The sequence below is a fragment of the Cataglyphis hispanica genome, chromosome 12 (assembly GCF_021464435.1).
Source record: "Cataglyphis hispanica isolate Lineage 1 chromosome 12, ULB_Chis1_1.0, whole genome shotgun sequence".
In the NCBI taxonomy this organism is placed as follows: domain Eukaryota; kingdom Metazoa; phylum Arthropoda; class Insecta; order Hymenoptera; family Formicidae; genus Cataglyphis; species Cataglyphis hispanica.
In genome coordinates, this window is record NC_065965.1 from 7,242,141 (window position 1) to 7,258,437 (window position 16,297).

Genomic DNA, 16,297 nt, shown 5'->3' on the forward strand with positions numbered 1-16,297 from the left:
TGTCATAAAATTATAAATAAAAACTCCCATAAGCATTAATTGATCCGAGGAAATTTCGTTTTTGAGAATCTTATAAACAATATCAAAAATAAGTAAAGCGCAAATTATTCTCGCAAGATTATAAATGAAAATCTATATTCTTTTTCTTTAAAATTTCGTGAAAATAAAATATATAAATTTTGCCAAATAAAATATGGCGCTATATAGTATATACCAAACTTCTTATTGGTCAAATGAATTTGCTATATATTGTGAATTTGTTATAATTGTATTCTTTTATCAATTTGTCTTTTGTACTTGATAACGTCTATAATATTTATTTCATATATGTTTCTAATATTTCAATTCTTTTATTACAAGCCATGAATCTATTTTTTAATAATATAATATTATTGAGACTATATATACTAGTTTATTATGAGATATAAATATCAAATGTAAATCCAGCCCAATAACATGTCTAATTCATAAGATATTACAGTACGCAAGTATATATAAAATGTAATTAAATTTAATTTTCAGACATCATAAATCTACTTGTTTTAATTGCGTTTTTTCGTGTCTTTTATGTTTAAAATGAAAAAATGATATAAATTTTCCGTCTTTCGGAGAACGAGGAAAAAGAAAAAATTTGCGAGGAGCTGCAGAGAGAGACAGAGAGAGAGAGAGAGAAAGAGAGTGTGCGGCTGAAAGATGAACAGACCCCGTGCGCGAATCGGAAACGTCCGGAAACGCCCGAGATGCGGTCGATGTTGATCGGGCCAAGTCGTCGTTTGCGCGGAGTGCGAACGACCAATCGAGCGGTTCTCGAACGGGTTCGTTCGGGTCGGTCGTCGGACGGTGCGCGGGACAGTATAGGATTTAGTCGTTCTTGGCAGTTCTTGGTGTCGCTGTTCCCGCAAAATACATGGATACATCTCGGCCGTCTCGCGTTCGCTGATCCACTGTATGTGCGTCGCCGAGAAGAGCCGTACGCGTCGTTATAAACTCATTGTGAGAAAGATAGCGAGACAGATTACGCGCGAGAAAAGCCTGATGGGTGTCAGGAGGACAGCGAGGGGACGAGGGCAGGCCTCGTACTCGCACCTCGCGGTCGTTGTCGCATCGTCGAGATCGCCGTCATCGCGCCGTCATTCCGTCATCGTGCCACGATCAGCATCGAAATCGGCGCGCTGGTTCCTGTTATGCGCGCACGTCAAGCACCAGGCAAAGTGTTTATAACTGCACGACGTTCACGTCGGTGCTCGTGGCGGAGATATTGGAAAGGGCGGCGAGAAGGAGGTGAAACTCGACAAGCAGAAGCGGTGAGAGAGAGAGAGAGAGAAAGATAGTAGATAGAGGGAGCAAAAGAAAAAGAGAGAGAGAAAGAGAAAGAGTGAGTGAAAAGAAGTGACAGAGGGACAGGTGAAGCGCGAGAAAGAGGGAAAAAGAGGCACGAGCTCCGAAGAGAGAAGCGAGAGAGAGCGAGATCGGCCGAGACGGATAGCGACGCGACGACGTATTTCTTTACCCGAAGAGAGAAAGAAAGAGAGAGAGAGAGAACCGAGTCTCTCTTATCCTGTGCTAGTTTGGTGTGCGTCCGCGACAACGGAATTCCAGACTTCCTCTGTGGTTCAACGGTATTTTGGCAGCCTCGGATATCGTTCGCGAGCTTGATTCTGGATAACCTGTTCGCGGCGCGCGCCAAACTGTCATCCGCTCGTCAGGCGTGACAGTTCGTCACTGCCGTCGGTTTGACAGAGCACCGCATCTCAATTTTCCTGTCCTGTTCTGTTCTGTCATTCGTCGCAACGGATCACGATGTTTACGGGTACGATCAAGATCGAGATCTGCGAGGCGATGGGACTTCGCGCGACCGACAAGCAGCGCAAGTTCTGGCAGGATGAGCCTATACTCGATCCGTACGTGCAGTTGGACGTCGACGAGAATCACCTGGATCGCTCGACCACGAAACCGAAGACCTTCGACCCGGTGTGGAACGAGTGTTTTACCTACGAAGTGCAGGACGCGGTCATGCTGGGCCTCACAGTCTTCCACGACGCGGCACTGCCGCCGGATTACTTCGTTGCCAATTGCAGTATTCCGTTCGAGGAGCTCGTCAACCGAAACGGCAAAGCTACCGACTTCTGGGTTAGTTGCAAATCCATTCCTTTGATCTTTTGCTTAACTTGAATCAGGTGGAATGTGTAAATATACATTAGTGTTGGGATGTAAGTCAATTTTTTTCTTTTTTCTAGATTTTACCATCATTGTTGATATAATTGAACGAATAATATCAAAGTCTTTATACTTTGAACCCTATAAATAGAGGTGGATTAAATCGAATTTAATGTTTAAGCTTTATTTTGTATATGTATCTTTTTTGCTTTATAATTTATTTTATCTATTTCTATTCTTTTTTTAAATAATGTTACAAGGCATTTTTTTATATAATTTAAATGGAAGTACTTGTATTTAAACATGATATGTTAAATATATATTTGTATAAAATTTTTAATGTAGCAGGCTTTATTAATTAATTTTTCTTTATCAAATTTATGATATATTGAAGTATATGACAAGTTCTAAAAATTGAAAAATTTTATATATTTAAATAAAAATATTATATAGCTAAACAGTCCTTACATATATTTTATTATTAATGATATTGATTGCAGGTTGACTTAGAACCCCAGGGAAAACTGAGAGTGAAGATAGATTTGCAATGGAATGATCAAGGTAAGAAAAATCTCAATATCTATTTGATAAATATATATGATTCAATATATTTCAACTCAATATTTTAGATCGACAGTCAAGTTGCGGCACAGGAGGCGATGGAGACAGTATCAGTGGTAGAAGCATCGGCAGTATCAATGCCAGCAAAGAACCGCGCCGAGAATTTAAGGAGAGACAGGGCTTTTATCGTCGGAGGGGTGCGATGCGACGAAGGATTCATCAAGTGAATGGGCACAAATTCATGGCTACCTTCCTCAGGCAACCAACATTCTGTTCGCACTGTCGTGAATTTATATGGTATGTATGCTTATGTGTGTACTATTGCTTCTCATTGCTTAAGATTTTACACGCAAGTACTTTTCAATACTATTTTCGACAACCGAGTGTGTATTATTATGAAATATTTGGTATATGGGAGCATGCTTAAAATGGTGTTTATTTTATTCACAGTTACAATTACAAAGAATATTGTAGTGTTCGTCAAAATTTGATTGGTAATGGATATGAAATATATGAATTTATTATACAAATACAGAATTGTATGGTTTATTTATTTGGTCTTTTTTTTTTTGTAATTTAACTTGATAATAATAAGAGAAAATATCATATTTATTAATTTATATAGTGCTTAATAATGGTTTATATCAAAAAGATTAAATTATTATAAACAATCATTTTAAAACTCAACAAACACACAGATGTAGATTTGTGATAAATGCAGAGCTTGGTATTGCTACATTTACAGTGTATTCTAAACATCATATTAAGAAAAACAAATTTCTTCTTTTTGGACAGATTGCATGCTTGGGTTTTACAAAAGCACATGTCGTATGATATAATCCGCTAAATCCGTCTAAAAGTATCAAGGTGTTGGAACATTTCAATTTGCAATATTTTGTAAACAGCAACTAATTAGTAAAATTAGGAAAGATATATATCAACTATAATTTTATTTGATATTACATTATTCTTTCTTATATCAATCGCATAAATCCTTTTTATCAGGAGTCTAGTGTAAATGATGACTAAGTACAGTTGAAGAAGGCAAATGTATGTGTCTTAAAAAGGGTATTACAAGGATATGATGTGACGTGTTTTGTCTGTTGTATTTCAGGGGCTTGGGCAAGCAGGGCTATCAGTGTCAAGGTGAGAAGACACATACACTGTTATTAACAGATTATAATTATGTACCTGCTTGTGTTGCACTCTTATGTATGAATGTAGCGCAGTTAGGAGTGTGTTTTGCGATTAATTTTGCAATAAAAGAAATCACGACGATTAAAATTTTTAATCAATTTTAGAGCAGCTTTTACTTTTTTTCATGTTTTTTTTTACAATCTCTACAGCGTTTTACAATTGCTTGTGCACTTTCAGTTCACTGTGAATATATACTTATGGTCTCACCTTGGGATTAATTTGCTTTGTGATAAGTTTTTTCAGTTATTTTGTTAACTATTAACCACATAAAGATTTTGACACTGATTCTTAATGTAATGACTATATAAGATTTCTTTTGTGATTATTTTGTTTACCATTGATACGATATGAATTTATGACCAAATGGGGGAATTTTTTAGTTTCTTGCATGTTGCCTTTTGATAAAAACCTTTTGATTATTTTAGTCTCATTTTAGAGCTTAATAATCCATTTTTGATACTGTAGTTTTTGTCAATTCCATAGATTTTATTTAGATTTTATCCATTATATAGAGGTAATATTAAATAAATTATGATTTTATTTCTACGCTTACAATATTATTGTAAATAATTTTTGGATGCGTCTAATCACGCATGTAACCAGCTTTAGACGTGCAATATTTAGCGTTACATTTTGGAGATGAATATTTTTACAAGGAGATATTTGTTGTAATACTGTTTCAGTATGCACTTGTGTGGTCCACAAGAGATGTCATAAATTGGTGATAACCAAATGTCCAGGAATGAGAGATGAGGTAGGTTCATCAATATTCTTTAAAATAATGTGACATAGGATAAAATTATTATCAGCAATTTTTTATGTATTTAGACTATTGTACATTATGTTTATGCTTTTCAATTAGTTACTTATTGATAATTTTAATAGCTAAATATTATATATATATTATATAAGATCTTTTTTATGTTACACATATATTTAATTTAATTTTATTATATTAGATCTAGATATATTATTATTTTATTACATTTTATCGATTTATTTCTTTCGTTTTATTAGTTTGTCATTTCTGTTTTTTCTTCCTTGAATTATTCACTTAGGGTAAAGGAACTGGATTACAGTCGAATCAAGATACAGAAAGCCCGCGCTTCAGCATAGATATGCCACATCGCTTTGTTGTTCATAATTACAAGAGATTTACATTTTGTGACCACTGTGGATCACTGTTGTACGGTTTATTCAAGCAAGGTTTACAATGCGAAGGTAAGTATTGATCAATAATTCATATTTCAAAACAATTCTTTTTTTAAAGAAAAGACTTTTTTTAAATTGCACTATATTTTTTTGCGTTATAGCTTGTAACATGAACGTTCATAAACGATGTCAGAAAAATGTACCAAACAGTTGCGGTATCAATACTAAAGCTATGGCCGACATTCTGAAAACGATGAATATCTCTGCGGACAAGCAAGTCAAAACTCCGAAAATTAATTACAGAGTATCCACATGTCCGTCAGCACCCACAGTCACAGTTACGGACGAAATGGCGACAGACAATTTACAAGCGAAAGGAGCGGAAACACCAATTAATGCCAATGAAAACGCAGTGCCTGTTAACGGCAGTGAACCAAGAAAATTTGGTATACATGATTTTAATTTTATCAAAGTCCTCGGTAAAGGCAGTTTTGGTAAAGTGATGCTAGTAGAACGAAAGACTAATCCCGATGAAGTTTACGCCGTGAAAATCTTAAGGAAAGATGTCATTATTCAAGACGATGATGTAGATTGTACAATGACGGAGAAAAGAATCTTGGCCCTAGCAGCAAAGCATCCTTTTCTGACAGCCATCCACAGTTGCTTCCAAACTACTGACCGACTCTTCTTTGTTATGGAATATGTAAATGGAGGTATACAAATTGTATATTTTGTTAATAAAATATCTAATAAAACACATGATTTTCTTTATATGAATCTAATATCGCATTATTCTGTTTTCCGATCTGTTTCAGGTGATCTTATGTTCCATATTCAGAAAGCTCGAAAGTTTGACGAAGCGAGAGCACGTTTTTACGCGGCAGAAGTGACACTTGCCCTTCAGTTTCTGCACAAAAATCACGTTATATATCGCGATCTAAAATTGGATAATATACTGCTAGATTCGGAGGGACATTGTAAACTGGCAGACTTTGGAATGTGTAAAGAGAATATAATCGAAGGACAAACGACCACATCGACATTTTGCGGCACGCCGGATTATATAGCTCCCGAGATACTGCAAGAATTGCAGTATGGTGCCAGCGTCGATTGGTGGGCTCTCGGAGTTTTGATGTATGAGATGATGGCTGGTCAACCACCGTTCGAAGCCGATAACGAGGACGAACTTTTCGAATCAATCTTACGAGATGATGTACTATATCCGATATGGATTTCTAAGGAAGCCGTGTCTATTTTGAAAGGTTTTATGACTAAAAATCCTGCCAAGCGATTAGGTTGTGTCGCAGCCAATGGTGGCGAAAATGCCATAAAGGTCCATCCATTTTTCCAACACATGGATTGGGAAGCGCTTGAAGCACGCAGAGTGAAGCCACCTATTAGACCTAAAATTGTGAGTTTTATACATTTTGTTTTTATATTCAGTAAACAATAAGCGGCAATTGTTTCTATATAATACTTTCAAAATTTTCAGAAAAATGAGAAAGACGCTATGAACTTTGATACGGAATTCACAAAAGAAGATCCCGTGTTAACACCGGAAGACGCGGAGGAAGTGAGCTACATCAATCAAGAGGAATTTCGCGGTTTTTCCATGGTCAACAAGGACTTTAATCCAGCCAGGTTTGCAGTGCAATAAGAGATGATAAATCATTGTGAAGGATGTGAAATCGAAAAATTAATCGTCCTAATACTTCCCATTTAATAAGGTGGCGAATGCGCTAAACAACGCAAAGTTGGAAATCAGCGTTTTGAAGCTGCTCGAGATCTCCTTTGGCCAATTACGTCTGATGGAGATGATACGTCTGTTCACTGCAAGAATGGAAGTATTCGACTAATTGAGGCACATTGATGGCGATCCGAAATACTAAAAATTCGGAAATGTTAGCCAAACCATCAAGAGAATACCGGAGTTTCATTTTCTTGAGAATTTGCGTTTTTGTGGAGATATTTTTTAGCTGTTGCAGGAGCGCGATGAATTGATTCAACTCGAATGATAGAAAAGCGCATTTTATTACAGCACATTGTGCAAAATTGGCAGAAATTGCAAATTTTTTACTATCATTTTTGCGAGGAGCGCTAGAGAGTCGGTACTACTGGAAGTAGAAATCAAGAGAGTTTTACGACGTGTTGTATGAAAACGAATTGCTGGGAAGCGCAATTGCTGTTCATTGCGGCGTGGTACAAATGAAATAAAAGGTAGGCTCTCGTACAAAATGATATGGATGATCGCTGGGCGATTAACCGATTCACTTTGTAAAGTGATATATACCTAAATTATTTAATATTATTAGAAACGTGCGATGAGATTCCAATTTCGTATAGATTTATATAAAATAGGTGATTAAACAAATTTGACAGGAGAAATACCAATCTTTGCCAGCTTTTTAATATATTGTTTTTTTCTAACTATTTTTGTTTTTATTTTTTTTTATTTATTATTTTTTTTTTTTAATTAGAACGTTTTTTATTAACGAATTTTATCGGATAATCTTATCGATGTGGATTGTGCGTACAGAATAAAGTCGGAAATATTATTTATTTATTTTTTTTTAATATAAATTTAATTAAGTTTTGATCTGACGATTTTATTTAATATTGTGTTAAGTAGATGTATAAATCAAATTTATATTTACATAACGGCTTGGCACTTAAAACGTATTTTATTGTTTGAGAATCTCTATTATGAGAAAATAACACGTTGTAATACGAACAAGTGAATAATATCCATGAAAAAATTTAAATTTAACTGAATATTACTTAAAAAATAAGTCGAGTTTAGTTTTTAAAAACGTAAAATTTTTGACGGATTTGCGCTACGACGAAGATTAAACATAAGCTGGGCTTAAGTTTTAAGTAATTCCAACATTTATAAATGACGAGTTTATGTATATAAGAATCTGTGCATTAGGATAGATCAGCGTAGAAAGAATCGAAAAATCGACTCTCGTTTCGTCTGGTTGTTGTCCAGCGCCAATCGAATGAGGTCGAAAATTTTCGTCGAGCTTTACACACATACACGTATACACACACATACAGAGGAGCATCTCGCAGCGCTTCTCAGGATCTAGGTAAAAAAATCGCGCTCGCGTGATATAGATCGAGCAGGATACGATTTAAATCGGGCGGGCGCGCATCATTTCATACTTAAGTAGAACTTAAGTGCGATCATTACAGATTGAAAGAGTCCACTGGTGGTCTCCAATCAAAGTATATAAAAATATAGATTATATCCATATGTATATGTATATGCATATATATATATATATATATATATATATATATATATATATATATAAATCTAATTTATTTTAGTAAGGCATGGAGACGAGCGAGAGGAGGCGATCGTAACACTCTAAAAGAAAGGAACAAACTCTCGCGGCGAGCATATATATAAATTTGCACACTTGCGATTCTCGGCGTCTCTTACAATTTTAAAAAGGCGCGTGAGGTGCATATAATACATATGTAGTCATGAATATAAAACACACACATTAGCAAAAAAAAAAAAGAGAGGAGAGAGAATGTATTATACATAGAGAAAAATATCAAATTTACCAAAATATTGAGCAAGTCCATCTAGCGATTTTGATGCACCTTTCGCGATCCTTAAATGTGTTATCTTTAGATAGGTATCTTTGAACAGGCTTGGACTCGTATACTTAATCTAATAGTAAGCTGAAAGCTCTTTAGATATAAGAGTGGGTAATAGTAATATTTTGTTAGTGACTTTTAAGCACGTGGCACGTTGTAGTTATGTATCAGTAAACATCTTCGTCTTCCCGGGTCGGCAAGGGATGACGAGGATAGAAAGAAGAAATGAACATGCGAAAGATATATTCAGACTTTAGTGTACGTGTCAAAATGTGCATCATCCAGCTTGCGCCAAAGATTTAAAATTCACGCGTTCCAACATACGCGAGAGAACGAACCGCAAATTGTCAAGCCCCACTTTTCGAATTTTACGGTTCTGAATCTTTGGCGCGAATGCGAGAGTTGTCATTGATGATTCTACTAACGCATAGATAGAATTATAGAAGTATAACGATAAGTTCTAAACAAAAAAAGAAACTTTAGTGTTTAAACATAGTAATTGTGAAGCGAGAGCGCAGAATCGACAGCAACGTCAAAATCGTGCGAGTTATTAGCGGGAATCTCTTTGGCGTGTGCCTCCGTCAACGAGCTAGTTTGGGCACAACTTTCAGCTCCAGATTTATAGCCCTCCTCTTTTTCGTGGTAACACGGCTCGTCGACGATGACACGCGCCGACTCGGTGTCGTCATATATCGTCTTTGTGTAAACGTACATTTTTATGTCCTTTCTAGATCTTAGACCCGCGAGTAAAAAGAAAAATAGACACCCGTGGAACGAGAGGATCGTCCTTATTTCCTGGACATCGCGCGAGCCTGTGTAAATGCCAGCGCGCGCTTCGAGCCTGTGCAGGACTCGAAGCGCGGGATTCTTGTGCACCTCATTCAAGGACAATCGGGGGTGTCCAGGAAAAGAGACTTCCGTAGCCATACGTCGAGCATTTGTTGCACGATTTTTAGATCCTATAAAACGTAAGATGCACGCGCGCGACGTTGTCGATACATACACGGAGAGCTCTTACATATATGTATAATATATACTTAAGGTGCAAAACACACAATGCTCGTCGCTTTCGCGCGTCATTTATTATCATCATTAGGATCATCATCATCATCATCATCATCATCATCATCATCATCATCATCAACAACAATGGTCACATCGGGGCGAACGTTGTGGCCAATCGTTTCAACAGCTTTCGCTTGTACAGCAATAATTATCGACCAGCAGATTATAGTGTTCTAAGCGTAACAGTGGTATTGACCGTCCGACCGAGACCATGTCGATACTTTTATTTTCCATGTATATCTCCGCGTGTATGATTGTTGATTCACAAAAGCGCGCTACGTCGTCATCCCCGAGATCGACGACGTAATCGGAGATTATCAGTTAGCGTTACTCGTCCGCTTATATCTGTCGGCGTTTTTTTTCTTGTTCCGTGATTTATCTATTTATCTATTTTATTCGATCCGTCGACGCGATAGAAAACCGTCTCGATGTAAAGGTACCTGATGAAGGCGCAAGACGATCGATGATCTCTAATCATGTTTGACGACGTCACGAATATGGAGAGACACGCGAGCGTTATCAGAACAATTGTCGATTAAAAACTCTCGCTTCGAAGAACATCTGTGCTAATCAGAAAATGCTATTGATAATTGAGGAATCGAGAGATAGCGCTCGAAGCTTCGTTGGCGTATGTGCATTTACTATAAATCTAGTCAAAACGGAGATTTACGAAATAAGTCGGCTTTTTTTTTTTAAAGATTCAAGTTGATGGAGGATGAATCAAATTCCATAGAAAGAAAGAAAGAGAGAGAGAGAAAGAGACGGGTTAGTCCGGCCTACGCTTTAAAAAGAGAAAAAAAAAAAAACATTATATAAAGACGGTCTCGTGCGTTATTTCGAAAGAAAATTACAGCTATACCGTGTACCTATGTATTGTTACTAGTGTCTAGGATTACGATGTGTATGTGTATTAAAATCCGAAAAACAAATATGTGGGCGCGGAGAATATTCTCCTTTTCTTAAACTTAGATATATTGATTGCAAATCGGATGTCTACTTTTTGGCGCACTCGTCTCAGTACTAATTTATTATCGCAATTTATGAGTTCGCGTATCACACATAATCTCGATGATCGCTGAACGGATTTCTCTACGAAAGAACAATTGCCGTCCTCAGCACATCGATTCGACAAAATCGATGTAACGTCAAAAATTCCCTTCGGATCTCAGTGAACCTTGTGATAAGCTCCCTCGAGAACACCTCGATAAATCGAATTGTTGTCCGTACGAGCGATGCAGTGATTTCTAAGTTCAAGTTAGACGGTATCCTAACTTATCGTCCTCGACGGTCATCGAGAAGCGCGAGAGAACGGGTTTATATCAATTTAATTCTATTATTAAGATTTACTAATTTTTATTATTTCGCGGCGTCATGCTCTTTTATTAATTTTGCGACAGTGTACAAAATATATTATAAGTGTTTTAACTTATACAAAGTATTTCCCCAAAGTTGCGCGCGTGAATTTTTATTTAAAGATTTATCATTTATTTGATTAAGACAATATATTTATTAAACTCTTAATCTAACTCTCCCGTTATGATGAATTATATTTTTATTTGTACTTTTTGTGAATCGGCTTTGTTTAATTTATGGAATATATTCTATATGAATCGATTATAAATTCGTCGGTAATGGAATGTATTATATACGAATCGACGAATTCGTCGTTAAGATTTTTATATTAATTGATGGAATTTGTGTGCATTTTATCGTAATCTTTAATTTTTCTATAGTGTTTTTTTTTCTTTTTTAGTAGTTTTGTACTTTCGAGGAAGAACTGTCGTCATTGAAATATATTATTTATTTAGCTTAATATATCGACGATGTACTCCGCGTCGATTTCTTCGATCTAGTATTTGTCGTGAGATTCTTTTGTAACGACTAGTCAATCATTTATGCACAAAGAACTGTTGTTATGCATGTTATCGCTATTTTCCTGCATCGTCAGCTTGCATCTATCTGCGTTATGTTCTATTTAGAGAATAGAGAACTTGTATTACATTTATTGGAGAGACTGAGTGTGCTTGAAAAAGATATATATCTTCGAAATGAATTGAAAGGGCAGGCGCAGATGTGTGGATTTGATGTTAATCTCTAAGTTGTACGTATATGTGTATATGTATATGTGTGTTTGCTATGTGTATATGTATATATACATATATACATATATATACATATATATAGCGCATTAACAAAAAATGATATAATTATTATAATGTAAAAAAAAAAATGATAAGAAAGAATTAACATTGTTGCAATATAGAGTAATTAAGCGAGTAGGGTTTTGTGACTATCGACGATGGTACCTTTTTCCTTTCTAGGAGATATATAATTTATAAGGATTATACGTGTATATATATGTATACATGCATAACGCACATTATACGTAATGTTCTTTTTATTTCTTCAGATCTGTGTTAAAATCCTTAAGTTCGATTTCAGTTCAACGATCTTGGTATCATTGCTTTCAGAGAGAGTCAGGAGGGGACGCGAAAACATTAAGAATTAAGATAAGATAAAAAAGGGACCAATGTCGCTGAAGCCGAATAAGAATATCCTGGATTTTATCCCTGGTCTGAAAAAAATAAGAAGAACATACGACGCATACATACAGCAGAATTTCATATATTGTCTTATGCCTGTGTGCACGATGTGTTGGATAAAACATTCTAAAAAAGGGAAAAAAAGAAACGGGAAAGCTGTGTTTAATAAATTAGAACCGGGGGTTCCACTTTGATAACGTTAATCACGATCACGCTTGATGAAGCCGTGTACTTTGTAATAATGTAAAAACTGAAATTGAGAGAACACTTGCCAGGTTTAGAGAGTAGAGTAATCATAAATTTTTCTTATTTTTTTTTCTTTTGTTTGTGAACAGGAAAATTGATGAACGAATTAGCGGTTTTTGTGGCGTTCATTTCATTCATTTTGAATCTGTGTTGCTTAAGAAAATTCAATTATATGTACATTACACTATGCATACACATTAACACACGATATCATAGAACATATTTGTAAACCGGAAATGCAAAACTCAATGTACGAATGTCAATGTTTTAATTTTCTTACTTTTATATTTTTTGGTGTCTTTTTATAATTTTTTTTATGATTTACAAATGTGTACTTTATTGTTTTTATTTCAGTTTTTGTGTAACTATAATAATTTTTTCGTTTTATATATATATATATAAATTTTCTTAATTCTAGTTTTTTTGTTTTCTTTTTTTTTTTTTGACATTTGCATAATTTTGCGTTTTCGATCTACATTTAATTAGAACTACATTTATTATTAAAAATAAAAAGATTAGATTATTTGTATCTATGTATTACTTAATATATAGCTTAACTGAATGTACCTTGCGATAATCGAATTTCTTAGAATATCTCGCAGATTATATCAATGCATAGTTTAACGTTGAATTGAACGTACAACTTCCTCCAATAACAAAATGGACAAAAAGAGAGAAATGAAGGAAACAGCCGTCCGCAATAATCGAAATATAGGAATCTGACGGGTAAAATTGAGCGAAATACTCTGAAGAAATAATTGGAGATGATCGCTGCATTATATAATTGCGCTAACTGATCGTTAACTTTGTATGTAGCGAAATATATAAGATATGTATTACATTATTTGTCGTTAAACGGCTTTACGTAGGAAAATTCGCGTATGCACATTATCTAAAATGAAAGATCGGGAATTGCTTTATTTTAGGAATATGTCTCCGTCACCTAAATTATTAGCTCCGGATATATATAAAATTATGTTGTGAGTGTTGTTATATTAAATATTATATATTTATTATATCCGTTGTAGAGAGACTTAGTCCGCACTCTATTTGCGCCACACTTATATTCGCCGGAAAACCAGCGAAACGTGACACATACATTCAGCGACCGCATACGAAAGGCAAACATGTATTTTTTTATATGTATAACACACGATGCTTATATACCCTATAATAAAAATATCGTCTCGTGTTATTTCGCGCGAGGACTTGCGCGTAATCTATTTTGCGTAATTTCGAATAGCGTTTGTTACTTATTAGAGTTTTTTGTACAGTGTTATATTTGGGAGTGCATCGTTCGCGCGACAGTGCAGGGCCTCTAATCCTGAACGAATCACGCATACAGGCAAATACGCATAACTAATCGTCGGGAGGGAAAATAAAAAGAAAAATGGAAAAATTATCCAAAGTCTCTTTGCGCTATCGTCATCTTCGTGAAGGTTTTTTTTTTTCTTTCCCCGACGTTCACTGCGTTATCAATCATATGTGCTGATTCTACACTTGATATGAATTATACTCAAGCCTATCTCGTCACAATAGATATCGGTATATAAATCTATGTGCGTGTGAATGTGCGTGTAGACATGATATGCACAAAGAGTGGCCGAATCGAGAGAAGTCTGAAAAAAATATAATTTATAGATATATTTATAAATATATAATTGTGATAGAGAGAGAAACGCGCGCGTGCAAAACCGGCTCTCGGAAACTTTGTTAACGCCTCTTAATTAATTAGTATAATTTATAAACAAGAAACAAAGTGAACAAGAAGCTTTTTCTTGTTTTGCGAAATTCTTTTATAGTTTTATGAAAAGTTACAATGCGAATCTCTATAATTGCGCAAATTGGTTGCCAAAAAACGAGGCCCCGGTTCTGCACCCGCGCTGCTAGAGATGTTACGATTAGCGAATGTTACGATGAATGAGCATTATCGATTTCTTCTATTTATATCTCGTTAACCGTAGTGTCAATATATTAGATTATCAAGTGTTATTATCTGGTGCTCTGAAGGCCGATGTGTTCCCTCCAAGTATTTTTTCCGAATCTGTGTTTTAGAGACAGCTACGATACGCTGTTTCATTATGATCTCGCATCTTGACAGCATCTTAATTTTTTTTTATATACATCGGAGGGAATCCGGTTATCAAATATAGTTAATAAATGATATGTACGATGTATACTTTGTTGCATATATATATATATATGTATTTGATTTATGTAGCGTGTCACGGACTGGCGATCCATATTCTATGTCTTTACTCGATCCATGCGAGTTGTTGTAAAATTATTTTCTGCGATGTTACGTTGTATTATTTCGCGAATGTACTTGGTGAAAAAAATCCTAGTGTCGTAGCTTATGCGTGTAGTGAACGATCGTCGGTCTTGTGACGCAGCATACGGCCGTTTCTCGCTTCTCGAAAGAAAAAAAGAAGGAAGAAGAAATTTAAGATGCTTGAAGGACTGAGTCACATGTGTGTATTAAGGCTTTCGGTGTTTTCTTATATAGAGATAATCACACAGGCTATAGAGTGTGTTAGAAACCACCCGGTGCACGAGATACCTGTGTTTTTTCTGCGAGAAGCATTTATCCTTCGGATTATTTCCGGAGCGACAATATGCTTATTTTTAGCGGACACGCCGTCTTTCTCTCTACGTATCCCTAAAGAATCTCAGCGATTTAATTGCAAGTGCCAAAAAAAAAAAAGAAAAGAGACGCCAGCGAATGTAAAACATGTCCTCGTAAACGCATATGGGATACATACATTCTGTAGAAATTTTACGGCGATCTAACAGATACTTAAACTCGCAGACGCGATGGTAACAATCTTTGAATAATATATCAAAAATATAATTAATATATATTATATAAATATGCATTAGTATTATAATTATAATTATATATATAATATAGGCTCATCTACTTAAAAGTCGATCAGCTTATATGTATATATTATATATATAAATTATAATTTAATATTATATATTTATATAATATTCACGTCACACAAATCGACATTCTATCGCATTCTATTTAGAAAAATCATTTTATTCCGGCGGAATCATTTTGCATATAAAAAGAGTAGAATGCGTTCGAGAAACGAGGAAAGTGAAAAATCGAGAACGATCAAATCGTGATGTTTATACGGTAAAATCAGAAGAAGAGAGCACATCCAAAAAGGTTGACAATCGAAGAAGACAAAGTGGAAACAAATGAGATGAAATGCAATTATCCGCATCCACCTTGACGATTGTCGTCATAAAAAATAGATGTGGTTATTTATCGCCATAATTAATTATTACCGTTATTATAACAATTTTATTATATTCGTCGACTATTGTAATTGCCCTAGCGTTATTGTTATTATTTTTTTAATTATAATAATTACTGTTATGATTATTGTGGCGATTATTCAATGCAAATAACTACGCGTGCACAAATGATTGCCTCTGTCTTTGCTGTCTTGATTTGGCTTCCTTTCTCGGTGCTGTGGCCACAAAGCTGTGTAGGATTAAACGAATGCAAAAGTTACATATATATAATATATATGTTGTAATAAAGAGATATAAAATATACTGGCACCAGAGTTAAACTGGCTCGTGTCGCACAAGCAATTACACGGGCAATCGCCAAAGGGAGCGAACACTGTTATTTGTCTGATTATTGTCTAAAAAGTCACAAATAAAAAGAAGATATAGATAATTATATGTTCTTGTTTATATTTGTCTTTGTTAAACATCCGCGCGCGCGATATTGTCTGTTAATC

General features: G+C 35.2%; 1 protein-coding gene across 5 annotated transcripts; it reads left to right on the top strand.

The window, feature by feature from the left end:
- The first annotated feature begins 743 nt into the window (after nucleotides 1–743).
- On the top strand, nucleotides 744–16,238 carry LOC126853762 (protein kinase C). 5 transcript variants are annotated; one of them, XM_050599815.1, is made up of 12 exons: nucleotides 744–2,130; nucleotides 2,658–2,718; nucleotides 2,787–3,015; nucleotides 3,833–3,864; nucleotides 4,599–4,669; nucleotides 4,974–5,136; nucleotides 5,229–5,780; nucleotides 5,883–6,478; nucleotides 6,560–6,708; nucleotides 6,795–7,284; nucleotides 7,997–8,156; nucleotides 8,401–16,238. In XM_050599815.1, the coding sequence occupies exons 1-10, from the start codon at nucleotides 1,801–1,803 to the stop codon at nucleotides 6,808–6,810; spliced, it is 2,199 nt and encodes a 732-aa protein (XP_050455772.1). In that variant the 5' UTR covers nucleotides 744–1,800; the 3' UTR covers nucleotides 6,811–7,284; nucleotides 7,997–8,156; nucleotides 8,401–16,238. The 5 variants fall into 5 exon arrangements, with proteins under 5 accessions (XP_050455772.1, XP_050455771.1, XP_050455774.1 ...); XM_050599814.1 differs by having other exon boundaries at nucleotides 6,795–8,156; XM_050599817.1 differs by lacking the exon at nucleotides 7,997–8,156 and having other exon boundaries at nucleotides 9,411–16,238.
- The last annotated feature ends 59 nt before the right edge of the window (nucleotides 16,239–16,297 follow it).

Bases quoted from the DNA above. Each gene is read 5' to 3' on its own strand.
- LOC126853762 (XM_050599814.1), top strand. From the start codon at position 1,801: ATGTTTACGGGTACGATCAAGATCGAGATCTGCGAGGCGATGGGACTT. The intron at 2,719-2,786 runs GTAAGAAAAATC...TCAATATTTTAG, and splicing joins TTTGCAATGGAATGATCAAG to ATCGACAGTCAAGTTGCGGC. The intron at 5,781-5,882 runs GTATACAAATTG...GATCTGTTTCAG, and splicing joins TATGGAATATGTAAATGGAG to GTGATCTTATGTTCCATATT.